We start from the raw sequence: 23,231 nt of genomic DNA on the forward strand, positions 1-23,231 counted from the left end.
AGGCCACTTGGCTTGGGATCCAGACTCTGCTACTCAGGTGGGGGACAGGCTAGAAATGGTGTGGGAATTGTGGTGAGAGACAGACTTCGGAAGGCAGTGAGGGGTATCATAAGAATTAATGACAGACTCATGACAATCAGACTACAGTGTAATGATAAGGCAGTATTCATAATCTTAGCCTATGTCCCACAGCAGGATTGTGATAGTGAATAGTGAATAGTGCATTCAGACAGCATTTGCAGGACCTACTAGATAAAGCAGGACAACATGAATTGGTGTTGATAATGGGTGACTTGAATGCACATATCAGGACAGACAGAACAGGATATGAGGACTGCCTTGATCCACATGGGTGGGGCAACAGGAATAAAGAAGGAGAAGCCATACTAGACTTCTGTCTGGCAAATGGCTTGATAGTAGCCAACACATGGTTCAGAAAGAGAGACAGTCACAAGATCACATACAAGAGTAGCCGACATGCAACTCAGGTAGACTTCCTCCTAGTAAGGAAAAGGCACTGGGGTAGAATCCATGATTGCAGAATTATCCACAGTGAAACAGTCAGCCCACAGCATAAACCACTAGTTGCCACAATCAGCTGCAAGCAGTGGTCAGAGAAGGCTCTAAGGTCAACAGAGACCTGGAAGTTGACTGCAGAGAAAGTACAGCAGTTCAAGGAATTACTCAGGGCTCTAGCACCCAAGAAGGGGAGGAAATAGGTGGAGCTGAAGAAGAATGGCAGCGCCTAAAAACAGCATGTGTTAGGACTACAGAACAGATATGTGGCTGAGGCAGGTATGGAAATAAGGTACATAAGGAAAGCTAGTGGTGAAATGCAGAAGTCCAGAAAGTCATTAAAAGAAAGAAGGAGTGCGGGAAGAAGTGAGCGATAGAAAAGACTGACCAGGCTAGGAAGGACTACCAGTTGGCTAACAAAGAAGCTAAGAAAGAAGTTGCAATAGCAAAGAATAGGGAAGAGACGCATTCTACCAACTTCTGGAAAGCGATTCAGTAAGGGGCACAAATAAACTATATCAGGTTGCAAGGCAAAGACAGAAAGATAAAGAAGATAGTCAGACACCCTTCATAAGAGATGCCAGCAACGACTTGCTCACCAGTCCACATGACATCAAAGGCAGATGGAAGGAGTATTTCCAGCAGCTTCTGAATAAAGAAAACCCCACAGAAGCTGTACTACCCCAAAAACAGCCTACGATGAGGGAAGAAGAGGAGCCCACCCTAGAAAAAGTAAGACCAGCACTAAGGAAGATGAAGTCAGGGAAAGCAGCAGGCTCAGATGAAGTCACAGCAGATATGATAAAGATGCTGGGTGAGATAGGGGAAAAATGGCTCCTGAGGGTACTAATAGCATTCTGGATAGAAAGGCATATCCCAGAAGACTGTAGAATAAGCATACTCATGCCAGTGTACAAGAACAAAAGGGGCATCCATAACTGTGAGCAGTACAGAGGCATAAACTCCTACTGCATTGCATGAAAGTTCTGGAGAGGGTGACTGATCAATGGATACACAAAGTAGTAGAATGTAAGATGGGAGATGAGCAGTTCAGATTCAGATCAGGATGCAGCACAACTGACCCGATGTTTGCATTGAGACAGATACTTTTGAAGAAGCTAGAGATGAGGAGAGAGTTCAACTGGGCCTTCCTAGACTTGGAGAAAGCATATGACAAGGTCCCAAGAAAGCTGATCTGGGCAGTACTGCAGTGGTTTGAAGTCTCAGAAACACTGGTAGAATTAGTGCAGGCTATGTGCAAGGACCCAGTGACTCAAGTACAAACAGTGTTTGGCCTCACAGAGGGGTTCCCAGTGGGAGTGGGTGTACACCAGGGTTCAGCTCTGAGCCCACTGCTGTTCATACTTGTGATGGAGTACATTAGCAAACAGGTTGGAGGGGACAGATCAACAAAGCTGCTGTATGCAGACAATGTGGCAGTACAGACAGACTCTGAGCTAGAACTTCAGCAAAGGATTGAAAACTAGAATGCAAATCTGAAGGCACACAGGATGAAACTAAGCATAGATAAGATGATGGTACTGACAGAAACTAGGGAAATCAGAAGAAGCTGAGAATAGAAACAGAAGGGAAGAGAGTGGAACAGGTAAACAGCTTCAAGTATCTGGGAGGAAGGTTGAGGAGGAGGGTAGTCTGAATGAAGAGGTCAAAGCTAGAATCAGAGGGGCTGCAGCTAACTGGCATAGAGTATCAGTTGTAGTATATGACAGAAAAATGCCAAAGAAGCTGAAAAGTAAGGTGTACAAGACAGTGGTGCGACCAGTACTATTGTATGGTACAGAAACCTGGGCAGTAACGGCAGAACAGTTGAAGATGCTAGAAGTGATGGAAATTAAGTGCCTGAGAAGGCAGTAGGATGCACACTGTGGGACCGACAAAGAAATGAGGACATAAGAGCAGAAGCCAAAGTAGTTCCAATTGCAGAAAAGATAAAAGAGAACAGATTATGGTGGTTTGGGCACATGTGTAGAAAAGCAGAAGACAATCTGTTGAGGAAGATTTGGGACAGACAGGAAGAAGGTTAGAGGAAGCGAGGACATCCAACAAAGAGGTGGATGGATTGTGTGAAAGAAAATCTGTGACAGTCAGGCATGAGTGTTGAAGAAGGCAGGAGTGAGGCACTGAATCGAGAGAGTTGACAACAGTTAACACGATACCCCAACCTCATGTAGAAAACAAAATGGGAAAAAGGGGGCTGATGATGATGGTGACATGAACATGAGAAAGGCATAGCATGCCTCTATGGAGATGAGTGTACCCCATATTAGCCTCCTTTTATGCTATAGTCAGTTCACATGCTGTTGACTATAATATTACAGTGTGTGTTTCTCTGTAGTTGCAGGAGTGTGGGGCCCAAGTAAAACATGCTAGTGGGTTTTGAGAGATTAATTGATGGACTGTAGTAGTGTTATTCATAAGCACTTGCAAAGGAATACAATGAGTGTTTCTGTTGCTATCAGATTGTGTGTTTTTTTTTTTATTTGGTCTGTGCTGGTAGTTTGTGTGGTCGGGTAGGTGTTAAATCAATAACACAAGGAAACGTAACAGTGACCAGACGATCTTCAATAGCTCAGGTTTTTGATGGTGTGTTTTGGTGATGACTTTTTTTCAGTGTTGTGTTTATTTATTTATTTTATGTAGTGTGGGCTAACCAAATACATTGTTGATGTGAAAATATATACATCCGCGTGAGCACACACACACACACATATATATATATATATATATATATATATATATATATATAAAACTTATTAATATACATACTCATATGCATGGGTGTCTCTTTCTCTCTCTCTCTCTCTATATATATATATATGTATATATATATATATATATAGATATATATGTATATACAAACATATTTATATACATATTATATATATATTTAAAATTAACTTTATATATACATACTTACATGTGTGTGTGTGTGTGTGTGTCTCTGTATATTTATATATATATATATATATATATATATATAAATATATATGTATATGTGTGTGTGCATATATATATATATACATATACATATATGTACGTATACATACACGCACAAACACACACACACACACACACACACACACACACACACACACACACACACACACACACACACACACTGTAGTGAAACATCCCATTGACTCCACTGGAGAACCACATCTGCCATAACAAATAAATAAATAACATATCTGCAGCCACGAAATTTCCATTACAGCACCAGAAGGTTTTTGCCGTGGTCATTTAGAAGGCAGACCAGAATGAGGTTTGAACATATCTGGATTATATATGGGTGGGGAATATTGGACAGTGCAGTACTGCAGGGCGTGGGCAGCAGTGAAAGCAGGAAGGGGGAGCAGTTCTGTAGCATGGGACATAGGCAGCTGAATCCTGTCTGCATAATGCTGACATCATGATTTCATCTATCTGTGTGTCTATAGAGGTGGGGCTTCTTTCTCATCCACCTATCAAGAATTCTTTATAGGTCTTGAATCCACCCCAAGTGCTACTGCAGTGCTATAAAAACAGAGGTCTTTTGGGGTTTCTTTGCTAATTAGGTAATTAATGTATTTTATGTATTTTTTGGAGAGTAAGACTGTATGCCACTCTCCCATTTAAAACTATTAATCCAGTAGAGAACATAATGTTAAAAATTTCATACTTCTACCTGCAACATCTGCAGTGTGGGTGGTGGCAGTAGGGGCTATGCTGACTCAGCACATAAGCAGCTTTTAGAATGTGCACTGCAAGGCAAAATAGTATTGTACTTGAGTGCTGCAGGAGAGGAAGGCACTTTAAATACATCATAGTGGGTAAATGATTTTGGAGGAGAGCAAGACTATGCAACTATGCATACATACACATATATACATAATCACCATTGGCTGTATTAACCACAATACTACTAGTCATGATGAATTTGATAAAGAGAAGCCTGACTGTGGAATTATGGGATGAAATAACAGGCTGTCTCTGACAGAAATTAGAGTGCATCATGACCAAAGGCTGCATTTCAAAAGCAGCAGGCATTCTTTATCTTTCTAGATGTAATTAATTTGATAGTGGAAACAAAATCAGCCCATGCATCACTCTGTTAATCATGTTTATGGCAATATAAAGCTGGAAAAAGAAAAATCAATCGAATTACAACATTGGCTTCTAACACATGAAGATAAAGTCATTGTGTTTGGCTTTTCACTTGTCTAAGTAAATGAAATGAGATAATATGTCTGTCATGTTCAGTTGCAGAGGACAGCTACTAAACCGTTTTTTTTTTCTTTCTAACAGGACCAGCTGCAGAAACTTCACTGCAGATAGAACTACACCTGTTAACTCTAAAATGTTTACCCTGAAAGAGATTCTGGAATGAAAAATGATTATTCAGTGGCGTATTACATACACAGAAAAAGAATGAAAGTAAATAAAATCTATAATTACATATTTACTACCTTTTACATAGTGTATACCTGTGAATAATTATCTACTTAGCTGCAACCATTTTCACAAAATTAATTATCTAAAACATGTTTAAGAATTTATAGTTTACTCTTTTAATGCAAAACTTTAATATGTAGTACTGTTCTCCCTGGGACCTACACTGACAAGTGGCTTGTCTGCCAGGTCCCGGTTAACAAATGCTATTTTGTTTCATTTATCAATTCGAAATACGTACATTCATACCTACATAAACAAACATAGTATATGTCCCATCTTCCATCAACTCCGATTTTTTCACTTGGCAACAGATACAAACAATATCTGCCGCACGATTGAACTGCAGTGTTTTAATAACCCAGTTATACCTTACCTGTTAAAATGTGTCCAAAGCAGGGGACCTGTGTCCCTCAGGAAATTGCAGATTAGACAACAACAATTACAGTTTCTATATTCTGATAATAACCATTTCTGTTTTCAGAAACTATATCTAAACTTTGATGTGACCCCATAGGCAGCTTTTTAAATGACCAAATCAAAGAGCAGGACTCTCTACACTCACTTTCCTGATAACGTTCGTCCTATCCCATCCCATCCCATCCCATTCCCGTTAGACGTGGCTGCTCACCTTTGAACCACTCTCCCATTTGGTGTGTGTTCTTCACAGTGTGCCCCTCCAGCTGGTTTCGGATCTCCTTCAATGCGGAGGTTACATCGGCCCGGACGATGTCTTTCATCTCCATTGTGACCTGGCTACCCTGTACCTGGGCCATTAACTCGCCTACCTCCTCATCGTGGTTCCGCCTCAGGAAAAGCACTTCGTCCTGCAGGGACTGGAGCTTCTTGTCGAGTTCTCCCCTGGCTAAGCCAGACTCGTCAATGTATTTGCCAAGTGCCCTGATGGCCGCTTCGGCCTCTTCTCTGAGCCTGGCCTCTTCATCCAACCTTTGTTTAAGCTGCTGTATGTCTTCCTCAAGGTGCTCCTGCTCCAGGTGTAGTTGGGACTTGTCACTGCTCAGCTGGCCCAGTGTGGTTCGCAGATCTTTGATCTCTCTGTCGTAGAGCTCGCCGATCGCTGACCTACCAGCCTGTTGCTGCCTCAGTGCTGCAGCCTCAGACTCCAAGTTGCGGTTTTGGTGTTCCAGCTGCCTCACCTTTTCAATGTAACCCGCAAAACGGTCATTAAGCGTCTGCAGGATCTCTTTCTCGTTACGGGACCTTAGATCGCCATTGAGTGAGTCAAGACTCTCAGTAGAGGTTGTGATTGCACTAAAACCACCGGTTCCACGGCGGTAACTGGAAGCTGAGGAGCCCCGAGACCAGGGCTGCGAGTGGAAGCCACTGGAAGTGACAGAGCGGGAAACATGGTGGCGTGGGGACTCGATCAAAACTTTACGGTAGGTGGGACCGCTGCTGAATAGGCTGTCCATTGTGTAGCTCATCTCGCTGCTGGTTAAGTGGAGGAGAGCGAGGCACTGCGGCAGGATCGGGCACTGCTGCAGCATTTTATATGGCTTCCCCAAAGTGAGCTGCTCAGCAAGTTCGTCTGCAGCCAGCTGCCTTCTTAAAGGGACAGCAACTTTGTAGGGAACTCTGCACCCCAACTTCACCGTTGTCTTCAAGCTAGGAAATATAATTGTGGCCGATGAGTTATGACATTCTGTCTTGCCTGTACAGGACTACTTAATGTAGGATTTGCAATATCCCGAAGTTTATTTTTTTAGACTACCACTTGCATATTGTCTCATCGGGGATACTTCTCGATTAGGAAAACTTTTCGTGTAATGCTAACAATTACTGTGTCTTCACAGTGTTACAGAAGAGTTCACAATGTATGTTTGCTTTATTGCATTACTGCAGTTTTGTTTAGGTTTAATTAAATATCTCGATATAGTTCTTAGTGATTTTTCTGTATTCCGTGCCATCACGTACATAAAACCGTGCTCTGTTGCACATAATTTAACCCAACCCTCAGTCGCTGTGCCTGCAGATATTACCCGGTATTGCAGCTAAATGCATAACCTTGTATTGCCCCATACATGCTGTGTTTTTTCAAACATGTTTCTTTCGGTACCTCGTATTCACACCTAACACCGGATTTTTCATACTAGCTTTAAAGGTGAGATTATTATCTTATTATTCCTCTTGAACGCTCTCAAACTCCCACCAGAGACTCGATGAGCAGCCATCGGGGTAACTATAAGCTTTCCATAACATCCGACGGAAACAAAGATGCTTAGTGTAATATGTACCGTTTAACATAATACCATTACTGGTCTTTCAGCACCTTGGACAGCGTTAACGTTTACCTCGTACTCGCCTTAGCTCAGTATTTTACCAACTTTCTTGTGATGGCACCGTGGACAGTGTTAACCTTATTTCCTACTAATAGCACTATGCTCACCTTAGCTGAATTATTTTACCAACTTTCATACTGCTATCTATAATATCATAGGACTATAACAGGCAAGATTGTGTATTGCACCGAAACAAGACCCTAAACCCATCTATCTACACAACATTGTTTTACATACCCCGTAATAAAGTCTGAGTGAATTTTATGCTAGAACATGCTTTCAGCAGCAATACCAATTCCACCTAAGCATCAGTTCACACCCACAAACATTTACCGTGACAATATTTTACTCGTGTTTCTACTTTTGTACAGGCAGTGGAGTATACAGCCTGACTTCTCCGAAAACACTCTGCCCCCCCCCCCCCCCCACATTTCCTAATTATTTGCTCTCACTACTGTCCCGAACGGATCTCTTGTTCTTTTAACCTTGCACAGGCCGCGTTTCTCCACACCTCCTTAGTACAGATGTTAACATATTATATATGCTTTAATGGCGTTGTTTGGCGTGTTGGCTGCTGCCAGCCTACAGTTGTTCTACTATGTTTTGAGGGAAACCACTAGTCATGTGTCTGGTAATTTCTTTCTATGTATGTTGCTCTTACAGACAATTATGGGCTTTTCTTTAGCCATAAGGAAGGGTCAGACTATTTAGAGACTGAAATGCCTTGTCGGATTGCTCTCCACATATTTTAAGTGTGCACTGCACAGTAAACTGCAAATGCCTTGATGGTAGTGCACCTTAAAGAAGCATGGTATTAAGAAGTATAAAAGTTATCATGGTTTCACCAAAATAATATTTTTTAGAGAAATACTTTTATTTAATTGCATTCTATTGGCAACTTAACTGCTTTTAACATTTTTCACAACAAAATATGTGAAGGGATTTATTAGCAGCTAGAGTAAAGGGGATTTATTAGCAGCTAGGGTAAAGGGGATTTATTAGCAGCTAGGGTAAAGGCCAAATCATGCTCACCTCCTGTGTAAAAGCTTCAACTGAGTTAGGTTGTGGACTGCACTACAAACTGGATATGGGATAAGATGAATAAAACATTGTATGCTACTACTAGGCCTAAGTACATAAAATAACATTAACAAAAAGCAGAAAATGCAAAAGGTGTCTTGTTGCTCAACCTCAAACTAAGTAACTAGCTAACTAACTAAATAAATACAGTTTATTAGCTTGTCCTATCAATTCTTTGTAAATAGATGGGGAAGAAGTGAGACAGTGACAAGTTTTATTTTTCTGGACTCAACAATCTCTGGTTACGGTGATTGCAATCATGAAGTTAAAAGATGTTTGCTTCTTGGATGGAAAGCTATGGAAATTCTATATATGACTTTAAAGAGCAAAGGCATTACATTGTCATCAAAGATCTGGTATAGTCAAAGCTGTGTTTTTTCAGTAATAGCAAATGACTGTAAAGGATAGACTATAAATAGGGATGCACAGTGGAAAAATGAGGCTGTTAAACTGTGATATTGGAGACTGTAGAGTAGAAGATCGAATCAGTCAATAACTAAGAACATAAACCTCAAACATTAAGACCCAAATACTTAGGCCACATAATGCTAAGACAGAATTCACTAGAAGGACCAAATGCTGAGAAAGCTCAAATGCAAAGAAAGAGGGGGCAGCAGAGGTTAAGATGGACAGACACTATGACTAAAACAATGAGTGAGAATTTGCAAGTACTTAAAGAAGTCACTGTTGACAGACAGGTTTGGTGTGCTAAAGACCTTTAGGTCACAAAAGAGTTGGACTCAACTAAATGACTAAACAACAATGACCAACACTCACCAATCATTCAACTTTAGAATTATCAAAGTGCTTATTAGCCAATGACAGCAATAACAAAAGAGACAATAAAATGTTAACAGTTTGATATTCCAGGACTTGTTTGAACATACAGACTTACATATATCAGTCCAAGATTGCTGTTTTTTTAATTAGTATCTTTTCTCCGTATATAAATTTGTAGAGAATGAGGAGCCCCACCCCCCACAATGGAGAGTGTAGGGGGATTGCCCAACCTAAAAGAAACAACTTTAAAGAAGGACAACAATATTCAATATTTACTGTTCTCCTGTGCTTTCATATTTTTTGCGATTATAATAGAAAACCCAATAAATCAAAACATTATATCTAAACAACATCAGTACATATAAGCAAACAATAGAATGAAAGCATTTCAAACAACAAAATGTAATTGTAATAAAAAAAACATGTTACTGGTCTAAACGCTATCCTTTTAAAGTGAGGTTGAACAGATAATCTTTTTAAAGATTTCTTGAATCCCAGCAGAATGATACACTTCCAAAAGTCACTAAGTTAGTAGATTTCAAAGGTGTGGAACTTGAAAAGCAAATGAATGAATATTACATATGTCAAGCCATGCCTAAGGAAATAATATCAGACTTTTTGTGGTAGAGTTTAGTGCAGCACCTGAAGCAGATTGTATGGAACAATAAGAATCTTCAGATAAGAAAGACCCAAATCATGAAAGAACAAATAATCCAACACCAAGATTTAAAAAAAAATTATATGGATTTCAATAGAAATCCAGTGCATTCTCTGCAATACAAATGCAATATGTTGACCATTTGGTTCATTAGCACACAAACAAATTGTTGAGTTTTGCATGATCTGCAATCAAATGAAATTCCATGTTGAGAAGCCCAAGACAAAGGGGACTGCAGCATCTGGTAAATTACTGATCCAGCAATATTCACAGAGACTGCAATCATTCTAGGAGATCAATGGTCCCAGTTGGGTAGTAAGGTGAAAGGTTGAGTTCACAGTCAACATCAAAAACTCAGCATAATCAAAAATACCAAATGCTGACCAAGTGCTGGAAGAGAAAGCCTCCAACCCCCCCCCCCCCCCCCCCCAGAAATGTTCATGGATTTTGGAGAAGAAATAGTGGATGGTAAAATGGCAACCTTGTTAGTGAAAAATTGAGCAGGCATCTCACACTGATGTTTTGAAAAGGCCATACTAGTTGTGACATAGGCTGAGCTGCATAGACTAACCCACCATACAAAAAGTATGGCCAGTTATTTAGCTGCTATTAAGATTTCACTGGGCAAATATGCTGCATTCGTATGTGACATATCAGTCTGTAATGAGTATAATGCTCATACAGATCAAGTTTGTTGCCCCCAAAATCCCTCATGCTTCAGGCACCTTTTCAGTCATTATATTTCTCACACTAAGGAGAGCAACTTAAAGTCAGACCAACATTCATGTGCATCACACAAAACAAAATGCACATGACATGGGGAAAATACATCTAAAGGAGTGCATAGTGATCTGTTGAAGTCAGATATAAAAGCATAAAGACTGTCCAAAATGTCATCCGGAAGAAGCTGAAGGGTGTAGAAGAAAGCAAGTGCAGTGACTTTAGACATTTTTCCGACTCATTCAGCTCAAAACTGGGGGTATTAAATGGGATATCTCAAGAATAAAATGGACCAGGAAATGGTCAGATTAATTTACTTGCTCTGCTACCACATCAGAGGTCCTCACATTCAAAAGGGAATATGAAGTTAGCAGTCTGTAAATAAGCAGTTAAAGTGGTAGTTACCAGAGCAAACATGAATCCCTTCACCGTATAGAGGAATACCTTGTTAACAATCACACTGACTCATCATTACCATATTTTGAAGTCAGCAAGAACCACAAGATTTCCTTAAGGAAATCCTGAGTCACTGCGGAAATCAGTGAGCTCCTGTAGGAATGTCCTTTCATAACTGGGTGTCAGTTGATGATGGTAAATCTACAATTTACTCTTGCATCTGGAACAAGTTCATATTAGTTGGTATTTATAGTGGCAACCCAAGAAATCTAAAGCACTGAGTTAAAACAGACACTCACCCTTCAACAATCTTACATCCTCTAGGACACTGCATAACCGAGATACCTGGCAGCAATATAGTCACAGACTGAGAGCTGAAGATGTCACCAAGCTATGTCTTCATTGTTAAATTGAAGTCTACTTCATTCATTTAGTCAGGGGTAACTCCAAGCATCTGAACTAAATACGCAAACAGATGGAAAACATTCTAGAAAACAACAAAAAACCACCTACTGCAGTGGGCGTAGAATACAAATACTTTATTAAAAGGTTAAGTGCTTTCATTTCATGACTTTAGGGAACCTCATCAAAACAATAAAAAACATTACTAAAAAGTTTAAAATAATTCTAAAATGACATGACCCAGCCAATCAACCAATGAAATATTTAAATAACTTTGACTTCATAGTTTCTCAATTTTAAAACAGGGTTTAAAGATACAGACTCATATAATCCAGGATATATTGTGGCATAAGTTTCAACTGCTGTCTATGTTTGGGTTGATGAAGTTCCCTAAAGTCATGGAACAAAAGCACTTCCTTTTAATAAAGCATTTGTATTCTACATCCACTGCAGTAGGTGGTTAATTGTTGTTTTATAACTCCAAGCATATTGCAGATCACCTCTCACTGATATACAAAATCTTAATCAGGACTACTGGAAGATAGCATATAATTATCTGCCAAATATGGCAAGCTACAGCCATATGTACAGCCTAAAGGAAAGATGGACAGACACATCATCAGGCTTCTGCAGCTCTGGGTGGAGAGTAAATAACTGAGTGCTTACAAATGATGTACATCCAGGAGTGGTCAAAAATACCTACTTCTGGTGTATACCCCCTGTCAGATATGAAGATGATTATGAGTGTGAAAAAAATAATCTTGGTAGATGAGAAAAAATAAAGGAGCAGAGAGTCAATAGACCAATCCAGTTTTAACATGTTGGTCCAAGATCTGTATTAAAGTTCATAATGGAAAAACAAGTGAAAGTACAAAGTTGACAATAGGTGTCATATTAATAGTAGTATCAAAAGCAAATCAAACATATCTCCAACTAACCAATGAGTACTACCACTGTTAAACAATAATTAACCAGTTATGGCACTCTGACACCATAGAAAACACCAAAAATATTTGTTTCTGGAACATATCAGAATGATAAAGAGTAAAAATAAGTAATGTGTCACTGTTAGTCATCTGCCATCATCCACAGATTACTAGGGAAATAGAGAATTGAAATAGATTTCCAGGCTTTTCTTCCACATCACACAGACAAAAAGACATAGACACACACCCACATGCATACCCACACTCACATACCCCCCACACCACCTTAGTACCATTTAGACTCAGCAATCTGCTTACCATGTTATGTGGGAGGGAACAAAAGTACCCAGCGAAAAACCAAGGAAACACAGGGAGTATATGCAGACTCCTTATAGAAGACATCCCAGATGGCAAAACCTTTTGCTGTTAATCAGCACTGTTACTCACTGCTGCACTGTGCTGCCCATCACTGTTAGTATGAAGCAATAATTAATGGTCCAAAGTCATCAGCAGTCTAAACTAAAAACTGGGAATGAGTTCAAAATAGCAGAGTTCAGCACATATACAGTAAGAAAGCAAAAGTAAATAAAAAAAAATAAATAAGCAAACAAGGGTTCAAAATAGTGGTAGGCCACATAGTCAATAAGACCAGGAGGTAATGATGACCAGAGCAATAATCCTTAAAGTAGATGGCACATGGACAGTGGATGTAGAAGACAGTTGCAATATGCAAATGACTACATTATTTATGTGGGCACTAAACCGTGCACCCCTTTCCTTGTTTATATTAAAATACTACAAAAGAACAACACCCTCTGCTCTGCTACCACAGAATATTCATAACTAGCATCTTATGTATTGTTGGTGTCAAGCACCTGCTGTTTGAACATTATTGTCCGATATTACTACATTTCTCTTTTGTTTTATGCCCTGGGGTTTGTGACTGTAAGGGACATGGGGGCTGGAGGTCACATTCTTCCATACCTGGAATATGTCAGGGCATGGGATACAAACTCAACAAAAACAGAGAAATGCTTGTGGAGTTTGGAAAAGAACATATTCATAGCATAGTGACAACATACCTGGGGTATGTCAGGGCATGGGATACACACTTGGGGTATCTCCGGATACAGGGCATGAAGCTTAGCTGGTGCTGTTATACACTGGATATGTCAGAATATATGACATAGGGCTCAGATGTTGTTGTTACAAACCTGGCATATTTCTGGGCATGGGATACACACCTGGGGTATGTCAGAGCATGGGATACATGCCTGGACTACGCCATGATCCAGGACATGAAACTTAGCTGGTGTTGTTACCCACTGGATATGTCAGGATATAGGACATGGTGCTCAGGTGGTGCTGTTACATACCTGGGTTATGTCAGAGCATGAGGTGCACATCTCAGGTATGTCAGGGTGTGGGAACACAATTGGGGGTGTCAGGATATAGGGCATATGGATATGTCAGAATATAGGACATGGTGCTCAGTTGGTACTGTTATATACCTGGGGTATGTCAGGGCATGGTAGGCTCACCTGGGGCTATGTAGGGGTATGGGATACATACCTGGTTATGTCAGGACATGGGGCACACATCTGAGCTATGTTAGGATACAGGACATGAAGCTAAACTTTTGGGATACATGCCTGGACTACGCCATGATCCAGGACATGAAACTTAGCTGGTGTTGTTACCCACTGGATATATCAGAATATAGAAAATAGCACTCAGGTGGTGCTGTTACATACCTAGGATATGACAAGGCATGAGATACACACCTGGGGTATGTCAGGACATGGGATACACACTTGGGGTATGTCAGGATACAGGACATGAAGCTTATATAGTGCTGTTGTCTACCGGATATGTCAGAATATTGGACATGATGCTTAGGTGGTGCTGTTACATACCTGGGGTATAACAGGACATGGAAAACACACCTGGGGTATGTCGGGACATTGCATATTCTTCTGGGGTTTGTCAGGACACAGGACTGAAGCTTAGCTGGGGGTGTTACCCAGTGGATATCTTGCTCAGGTGGTGCTGTTACATTTTTGAGGAATGACGGCATAAGTGACCTGGGCTTCACATGGTGGTGATACACAAATGAAATATACTAGGATACAGAACATGGGGTTCAGTTAGTGCTGTTACACATTAGGGTGTGTCACACTACAGACGGTGTGGCTGAGGTGGGGCTGTTATTCACCTGGGTTATGTCAGGGTTCAGGGTATGGGGCTTATGTGATGATGTTACACACTTTGGTTTTTCAGGGTAAAGGGCATGATACTTACATAGCAGTGCTGCACTTCAGATATTTGTCATTTGAAAGGATATGGGACTCTAATGATAATTTTATACACTAGAGATATGTCAAGTTACTGGTGTGGGACTCATGGTACTATGCTGACATATCCAATATGGTATCCATGTGTTGCTTTTGCACACTAAGTGTATGTCAGGGTACAGGACATGGGGCTCAGATGGTGGCATTACATATAATAGATACATCAATGTACAAGAACTGGTGGGATGGAAATACCATTACACATGAGTGGTATGTCAATGTAAAAGACGTGGGCTTCATGTGGTGCTGTTATACATTAGGAATATGTCAGTGTATAGGATATGGGGCCTATGTGATAGTGTTGCATATTAGATATATGTCAGTGTACAGGTCATGGGGTTCAGGTGGGGGTGTTATGTGCTAATTATGTGTTAGTGTACAGGATGTGGGAGCCCTCTGGAAGTGTTACCCACTAGTTACATGACAGTGTATGTGACATGGGGCTTACATGGTGCTGTTACATACTAGGATGTGGGGCCTTACATGGTGCTGTTACACTATATGTCAGTGTACAGGATGTAGGGCCCATGTGGTGCTGTTGCACACTAGGTGTATGTCGTTTTACAGGACATGGGGCTCAGGTGGTGCTGTTACTACTATTTATGTGTCAGTGTACAGGATGTATGGCCCCTGTGGTAGAGTTACACACTAGGTATATGTCAGTGTGCAGATATGGGGCTCAGGTGGTGCTGTTACATGCTAGTTATGTCTTGTTGTACGAGGCCCCTGTACTAGTGTTATAGACTAGGTATATGTTAGTGTACCAGATGTGGGACTCATATGGTGGTGCTACACATTAGGTATATGTCAGTGTACAGAACATGGGACCCATGTGGTGGTATTGCACACTAGGTGTATGTCAGTTTACTGGACATGGAGTTGATAGTGCTGTTACATACTAGTTATATGTCAGTGTACAGGATGTGGGGCCCATGTAGTGGTGCTACACACTAGGTATATGTCAGTTTACAGGACACATAGCTGGTAGTGGTGTTATATACTATTTATATGTCAGTGAAAAGGATGTGAGGGCCATGTGGTAGTGTTACACACCATATGTCAGTGTACAGGTCATGGGGCTCAGGTCGGGGTGTTACATACTAATTATGTGTCAGTGTACAGGATGTGGGGCCCCTGTGGTAGTGTTACAAACTAGGTATATGACAGTGTATGGGATATGGGGCTTACATGATGCTGTTACATACTAGTTATGTGTCAGTGGACTGGATGTGGGATCATACACAGTGTGGTTACACAGTAGGTATATGTCAGTGTAGCAGATATGGGGCTCATGTAGTGGTGCTATACATTAGGTATATGTCAGTGTATAGAATGTGGGGCCTATGTGATAAAGTTATATATTTGCTATATGTCAGTGTACAGGAAAAGAGGATCATGAGTTGTTGTATATCAGTGTACAGGACTTGGGTTTCATGTGGTACTGTTACATTAGGTATATGTTAGCATACAGGATGTGGGGTCTGTGTGGTGGTGTTACACATTGGGTATATGCCAGTGTATGGAAGGTGGGGTCCATGTGACAATGTTACATATTAGGTATATGTCAGTATACAGGATATGGGGATCATGTGGTGGTGATTTATGTAGGGATAGATCAGTTTACAGGATATAGAACATGTGATTATACAGAATATGATAGTCAGATGATGCAGTTACATATTAGCTGGGTGTCATTTTTAATGCAGGTGTGGAGTTGTCGAGGTGTCATACACACCTTGAGTATGTCAGTGCACAGGGCAATGGGGCTTACCTACATACATACAGACATAAATTTGTGCACATATTTATTTATTTATTTATTTATTTTACATTTGTTGGCCGGGCTAGTCTAACTGGATACATGTCCATTTTCAGTAGAGGCCCGGGGAGAAAAGCTCCAAGCATCTGCAGAGAGTAAATAATACAATATATAGTAATAGTCAAGTGGATTACAGTACATTAGCTACATTGTGCATTAGCTAGATAGGTAGAAAAAAATGTTTACAGAGTAAGTTAGTAGCTTTAAGCTAAGATTAAATACAGTAAACCAAAAACATGAAAAACATTTTTTTTTTTTTTTTTGGAAATAGAGATAGGTGAGATAAAACAGAAGAGTAGAAAAGTATAGAGAGAGCAGGCGGTGAAAGAGATATCAGTCTGGGTTGGAGCAGGGACATAGCCAGTGAGTTGTAAGATATTCTTTCAGATGCTTTTTAAACAGAATAGTGGAAGCAAGGGAGGAAAGTTCAGTATGAAGCTGGTTCTAGATTTTCCCTACTTTGTTGGTGAAAAGTGAATCTCCTGCTTTGTTATTTGATTTAATAGTGGAAGCTAGAAGCTTATTCAATGAGCATAGCATAGCAAGATTTTTGTAGGGTGAAATCAGGTTAGTGAGGATAGGGGTATTGTTTGGGTGGTAAAGGATTTTTTGGGTGATAACAATTTGTTGATAAAGTAGTTGGTTCTGCAGTTCTAGCCATCCCAGTTGTTTTAGGTTAAGACAGTGGTGAGTTCTAAAGGTGGTGCCAGTGGCAAATCTGGCTATGTTATTGTAACTGGTGGAAAGTTTGGTGAGATTGTTTTTTGATAGATTGGTATATATTGCCGAAGCATAGAACAGGGTAGACATAAGGTGGGTTTGGGCAATAGTTATTCTGGCTGAAGGGGAAAGAAAAGGTTTGATTCTGTAAAGAGTGCCTAGTTTTTTGTTGACTGTCTTTATAGTCGAGTTAATGTGATCATCAAAAGCAAGGTTATTATCTATTGTTACTCCTAGAAGATGGGTTGAAGTGTCTGAGGCTATGTTGGTAGCATTGTTGGAGGTTAATGTGAAGTGCAGTTGAGGTGATTTATGAGTTGGAGCAAAGAGTAATAACTTTGTTTTGTTTAGGGTTCAGGAGGAGGCAGTGTTGCATAAACCAATTTTCAACACTGTTAAATCCTGTTTGGGTGAGAGACTGCAGAGAGGTTATGGATTTAGCTGAACAAATTAAAGTGGAGTCATCTGCATATTGTATGCAGGTGGCCTGAGGAATATTGGTATGTAGGTCATTGATAAACAATGAGAAAAGTAGAGGCCCTAAATAGAGCCTTGGGGTACTCCAGTGTTCACAGGAAGGGATTTTGAAAGATTATTATCCCACAAAACTGCTTGTTGTCTGTTTTCCAGATAGGATTTAAACCAATTTAATGCTTGTGGGTCAAGAGACTGGGCTTTTAGAATGTCTATAAGGATATTATGGTTGACCATATCAAAGGCTTTTGAAAGGTCAATAAATAATGCAGAGGAAAAAGTGTTATTGTTACGGTTTTTGTTTATGGAGTCAGAAAAGGACAGAAGGGCAGTTGTTGTGCTATGGTAAGGCCTAAAGCCATGTTAGCAGTTGGCAAGTAGATTATTTTGGAGAAGGTGGGGAAGTAGTTGTTTGTGTATGCACCTTTCCCTTATCTTAGCAATTGGAGACAGTAAGGCGATAGGCCGGAAGTTGGAGAGTTCAGTAGATGACCCACCCTTATGTAGAGGGATGATGTGGGATACTTTCCAAATGGAGGGGATTTTGCTTTCTAAAATTGTTCTATTTATAAGGATGGAGACAGGATATGCAATAGCTTTTGCTGCTATTTGCAGGTATTCAGCTGGAAGACAGTCAGCAGAAGGGGTGCATGGTTTTAGTTTTTGAAGGAATTTGCAAATGAGTGATGTAGGTATCGGTTGTATTTGAAAGGTAGGAGATGGAGTCTTTGTGGTATTTAATGGGGATGTGGTAATAGGTGGTAAAGTATTGGCTAGGGTTTGAATGGCTTCAGTAAAGTAGTTATTAAAGGCATCAGGAATTTGGTTGGAGTTATTTTGGTTGAAACCTGTTGGGGCAGGAGTTTTAGAGTGGCCTGGCTGAAGAAGTTTGTTAATGCCAGACCAGAATTTTGTGGTTTTGCTGGTAAATTTGTTGGAGGTGAAGGTAATAGTGTTTTTTGTCTTTGAGAATATCTTTCTTGGTTGCATTTCTTACCTGTTTATAGTAAAGGTGATCTGACGGACATTTAGAGATTCTCCATTTGGCCCAAATTTTATTTCTGAATAGGATCTTTTGCCTAGTTTCTTTAGTGAGCCAGGGGGCAATTTTGGTCCTTATTCGGGAAGAACGATAGGGGGCGTGGTAATCTAGGATCTGAAGGAATCTAGTGTTAAAGTAGGTCACTGCATCATCAAGTGGAAGATGAGACATAGGTGACCAGTCACATGATTTCAGTTCATTTTGGAAGCTCTCTTGGTTAAAAATTTTTTTGGAACGTGAGGTTTTAAAATTATTAGTAGTAGGGCTATGGATTCTTTGTTTAATAATATAGGTTAGCATGTGGTCACTAATATCGTCAGGAAGGGTTCCTGGTTTATAAGTATCATGGTGGCTGTTTATAAGTATCCAGTCCAGAGTGGTTTCCTTGCTGCTTGGCTTATGGATTCTAGTAGGAGTGGTTATGATTTGTGAGAATCCATAAAGATTTATATGATTTGGAGGATTAAGGGAACTGCAGGTAGCCCAGTCTATATTAAAATCACCTAATACAATGGTTTCCTGAGGTAGGTGGGTAGAGAGGTAACTAAGTAAGTTTTCAAGAGTGTTGATATTGTTTCCAGGGGGGGAGATATGTGCAGATTAGATAGATAGATTTGGAGTTGTTTATTTGAAGTTTGGCACTAAGAGTTTCTGAATTGGTATCTGATGGTAGGAGCACATTGAAGGAAGAAACTTGGAGTTCAGATTTATATAGTATGGCTACACCTCCACCTTTTTTGGTTTTACGGTCAAGTCTCAAGATATTATATCCAGGAGGGGTAATCTCTTGGTCCAAAGTTGAGGGCTTTAGCCATGTTTCTGTAATACAGAGAATATCAAATGAGTGCACATCTAAGAGTGCATGTAGGTGGGTAATTTTATTGTTAATGCTACGGATGTTAAGGTGAGCTATTAGGAGGGAGTTAGAGGGTCTATTTAAAGTAGTGATCGGAGGAGGTGTTTGGTTGTGCAGGTTATTGTGAATGTCAGTATTGGGGCCTGGGTTAGGATGAATATCACCATCTAATAGGGGGTGTTGGTGTGGATATTGTATAAACTTAAGGATTTTGTAGAAATTGTTTGGGCATTTTTTTATATGGAAGTAAGTAACATGGGTAGCTCTATGGTATTTAGGTAATATATAGATAGAAGAGGAGGTAATGTTACTGTGGTTGTGGTTGTTTATGGGAGAAATTGGTAGAGTTTGCTGGTAGGGATGGTGGTGTTCAGGAAGGGAGGAATATTCAAACAAGGTTAATGTGTATGGTATTGTGAGAGAAGTAAGAGTTGAAGTTAAGAGTAGTAGGTTAGTGAGTATAGATTTGTGTGTTAGGGCCATAAGGATATGAGGTTAAGGAGTTTGGGTATATTCACAAAAGGAGTATAGTAAGTAAATTACAGGTGGGGGAAAGGAGGGAGTGCTTAAAGAGGAAGAGTAGGTAGAGGGAGGAGGTGTACAATTAAGTAAAGTAAAATAGGTTGTAAGAGAGAAGCTGTATACAATATATGTGAGATTAAGGTGGCTGTAAGAGAAAAGCTGTGGAATATAAGCAAAATAGGAAGGGGTGGGGAGAGATGAGGGAGTATTCCAAGAATAGCAATTATCTAATTAGGGACTTTGAGATATAAGGGGTAGGGCTATTAAGTGGAAGTTGTGTGTGATAGGATAAAATCTATGAAGGGCTGGGGTTACAGGAAGTATATAGCTAGGACCACTGGGGGTGGGTGGGAATTGGGGGTAGGGTAGGGGAGCGGAGTGAGCCACTGAGGCTTAACGGAGCGGGTTCAGACAGGCAACCGAGAAAGTCAGGGAAGAGAGAGAAACAATCAGCAAACCGCTAACTACTTGGTGCCTTAGTTGGGAAGGACAGGCAGAGAAAGGAGGAAAGAATGTCGAGAAAGTAAGTGGTTGCAGAGAGCAAAGCTAGTGAAAAGAAAAAGGTAAGTGGAAAGATAGGGCAGGAGGGAAATGCTCAATCCTCAGACAGAGCTTTTATTTCAAAGGAAAAAAAAAATAAGTAGGGAAGGATAGATGTACAAGGGGCTATCCTAGTTTAGGCTGCCATCTAGTGGTCATATATTGTAATGCAACAGATGCAAGGGAGCAGAGATAAAAGGTAAAGGGTTTACGAGTGCTACTGTAGAGAAATTACAGGAGACAGTACAAGAGTAAGAAATGAGAAAAACATATGTATAGGTATTTAGGGAATAGAGAAGGGAGTATGGCTGCTGGGCATCCTGGCTAGGTAGCGTGTCATACAAGCACTAGATATTAAGCAGGTGTTGAAAAGAACTACTCTGTTGGTTAACACATACTTCCTTGCCTCCTAGAGAACTGGGTTCTTAAGCTGGACGGCAAGTCTTTTTTCTAAAGAGAAGTTGGTTTGGTCTGTTTGCAGTGGGTCCTTTCACCAGGTAGGTAGATTCTTAGGGTTTTAGTGAAGGATAGATGATTCAAACTTCCTTGCCTCCTAGAGAACTGGGTTCTTAAGCTGGACGGCAAGTCTTTTTTCTAAAGAGAAGTTGGTTTGGTCTGTTTGCAGTGGGTCCTTTCACCAGGTAGGTAGATTCTTAGGGTTTTAGTGAAGAATAGATGATTCAAACTTCCTTGCCTCCTAGAGAACTGGGTTCTTAAGCTGGACGGCAAGTCTTTTTTCTAAAGAGAAGTTGGTTTGGTCTGTTTGCAGTGGGTCCTTTCACCAGGTAGGTAGATTCTTAGGGTTTTAGTGAAGGATAGATGATTCAAACTTCCTTGCTTCCTAGAGAACTGGGTTCTTAAGCTGGATGGCAAGTCTTTTTTCTAAAGAGAAGTTGGTCTGGTCTGTTTGCAGTGGGTCCTTTCACCAGGTAGGTAGATTCTTAGGGTTTTAGTGAAGGATAGATGATTCAAACTTCCTTGCCTGCTAGAGAACTGGGTTCTTAAGCTGGACGGCAAGTCTTTTTTCTAAAGAGAAGTTGGTTTGGTCTGTTTGCAGTGGGTCCTTTCACCAGGTAGGTAGATTCTTAGGGTTTTAGTGAAGGATAGATGATTCAAACTTCCTTGCCTCCTAGAGAACTGGGTTCTTAAGCTGGATGGCAAGTCTTTTTTCTAAAGAGAAGTTGGTTTGGTCTGTTTGCAGTGGGTCCTTTCACCAGGTAGGTATATTCTTAGGGTTTTAGTGAAGGATAGATGATTCAAACTTCCTTGCCTCCTAGAGAACTGGGTTCTTAAGCTGGACGGCAAGTCTTTTTTCTAAAGAGAAGTTGGTTTGGTCTGTTTGCAGTGGGTCCTTTCACCAGGTAGGTAGATTCTTAGGGTTTTAGTGAAGGATAGATGATTCAAACTTCCTTGCCTCCTAGAGAACTGGGTTCTTAAGCTGGACGGCAAGTCTTTTTAATAAAGAGAAGTTGGTTTGGTCTGTTTGCAGTGGGTCATTTTACCAGGTAGGTAGATTCTTAGGGTTTTAGTGAAGGATAGATGATTCAAACTTCCTTGCCTCCTAGAGAACTGGGTTCTTAAGCTGGACGGCAAGTCTTTTTTTCTAAAGAGAAGTTGGTTTGGTCTGTTTGCAGTGGGTCCTTTCACAGGTAGGTAGGTTCTTAGGGTTTTAGTGAAGGATAGATGATTCAGACTTCCTTGCCTCCAAGAGAACTGGGTTCTTAAGCTGGACGGCAAGTTTTTTTTCTAAAGAGAAGTTGGTTTGGTCTGTTTGCAGTGGGTCCTTTCACCAGGTAGGTAGATTCTTAAGGTTTTAGCGAAGGATAGATGATTCAAATTTCCTTGCCTCCTAGAGAACTGGGTTCTTAAGCTGGATGGCAAGTCTTTTTTCTAAAGAGAAGTTGGTTTGGTCTGTTTGCAGTGGGTCCTTTCACCAGTTAGGTAGATTCTTAGGGTTTTAGTGAAGGATAGATGATTCAAACAGAAGGGTAGACGCTGGGGCCAGGAACGCACAGCAGCCAGGGGGCCTGTTCCTAATAATAAAGATGTATATATATATATATATATATATATATATATATATATATATATATATATATATATGTATATATATACATATGCCTTTAGAAGGAGGAAGGGTTGTTTACTGAGTCTACCAGACTGTTGCTGAGGGCAGCCCTATTGCTATTCCTCCCTTGGTTATTGTCTAATTAATCTAGCCAACCTATGCCCTTTTAACAGTAACAGTAACAGTAGATTTGCTATTCTCTGTAACATCTGGCACTACATTCCAGCTGTCCATCCCCTGTTCCATGAAATAGTTTTATTTCATTTTTTATATCCAGGTTGAAGTTACATCCTTCCTTTTGCAGATCATATCTTTTTATGCATAGCCCACTGTATTCCCCTTCTGATTATTTTGTGGATTCATGTCATAACCTGATTTACCCCCTTCCCTGCAGGGAGAATACCTTACAGTAGTATGTGATCTCAGAGTTGGTATATATATATATATATATATATATATATATATAGATATATAGATATATATAGATATAAATAACGGGGAGGCTTACTCCTTGCAAACTAAGACTGTTTTTATTTTTTTTAATCATTTTGATGTTTTGCACTTTGATGTTTAGCCAATCAATGTGTAGTGATTTCAGTCTTCTGAACT

The 23,231-nt window shown here is 40.3% G+C and overlaps 1 protein-coding gene across 1 annotated transcript in view; it reads right to left on the reverse strand.

Annotated features, from left to right (window-relative positions):
* NEFH (neurofilament heavy chain) overlaps positions 1-6,525 on the reverse strand; it is a 151,502-nt gene extending 144,977 nt beyond the window's left edge. The window contains exon 1 of the mRNA XM_044068428.1: positions 5,597-6,525. Coding sequence (XP_043924363.1) covers positions 5,597-6,473 — 877 coding nt within the window. The 5' untranslated portion in view covers positions 6,474-6,525. The remainder of the gene's footprint in view (positions 1-5,596) is intronic.
* Positions 6,526-23,231: the final 16,706 nt, after the last annotated feature.

The sequence above is a fragment of the Protopterus annectens genome, chromosome 4.part0 (genome assembly GCF_019279795.1).
Source record: "Protopterus annectens isolate FY-2018-M chromosome 4.part0, PAN1.0, whole genome shotgun sequence".
NCBI lineage: Eukaryota > Metazoa > Chordata > Ceratodontiformes > Protopteridae > Protopterus > Protopterus annectens.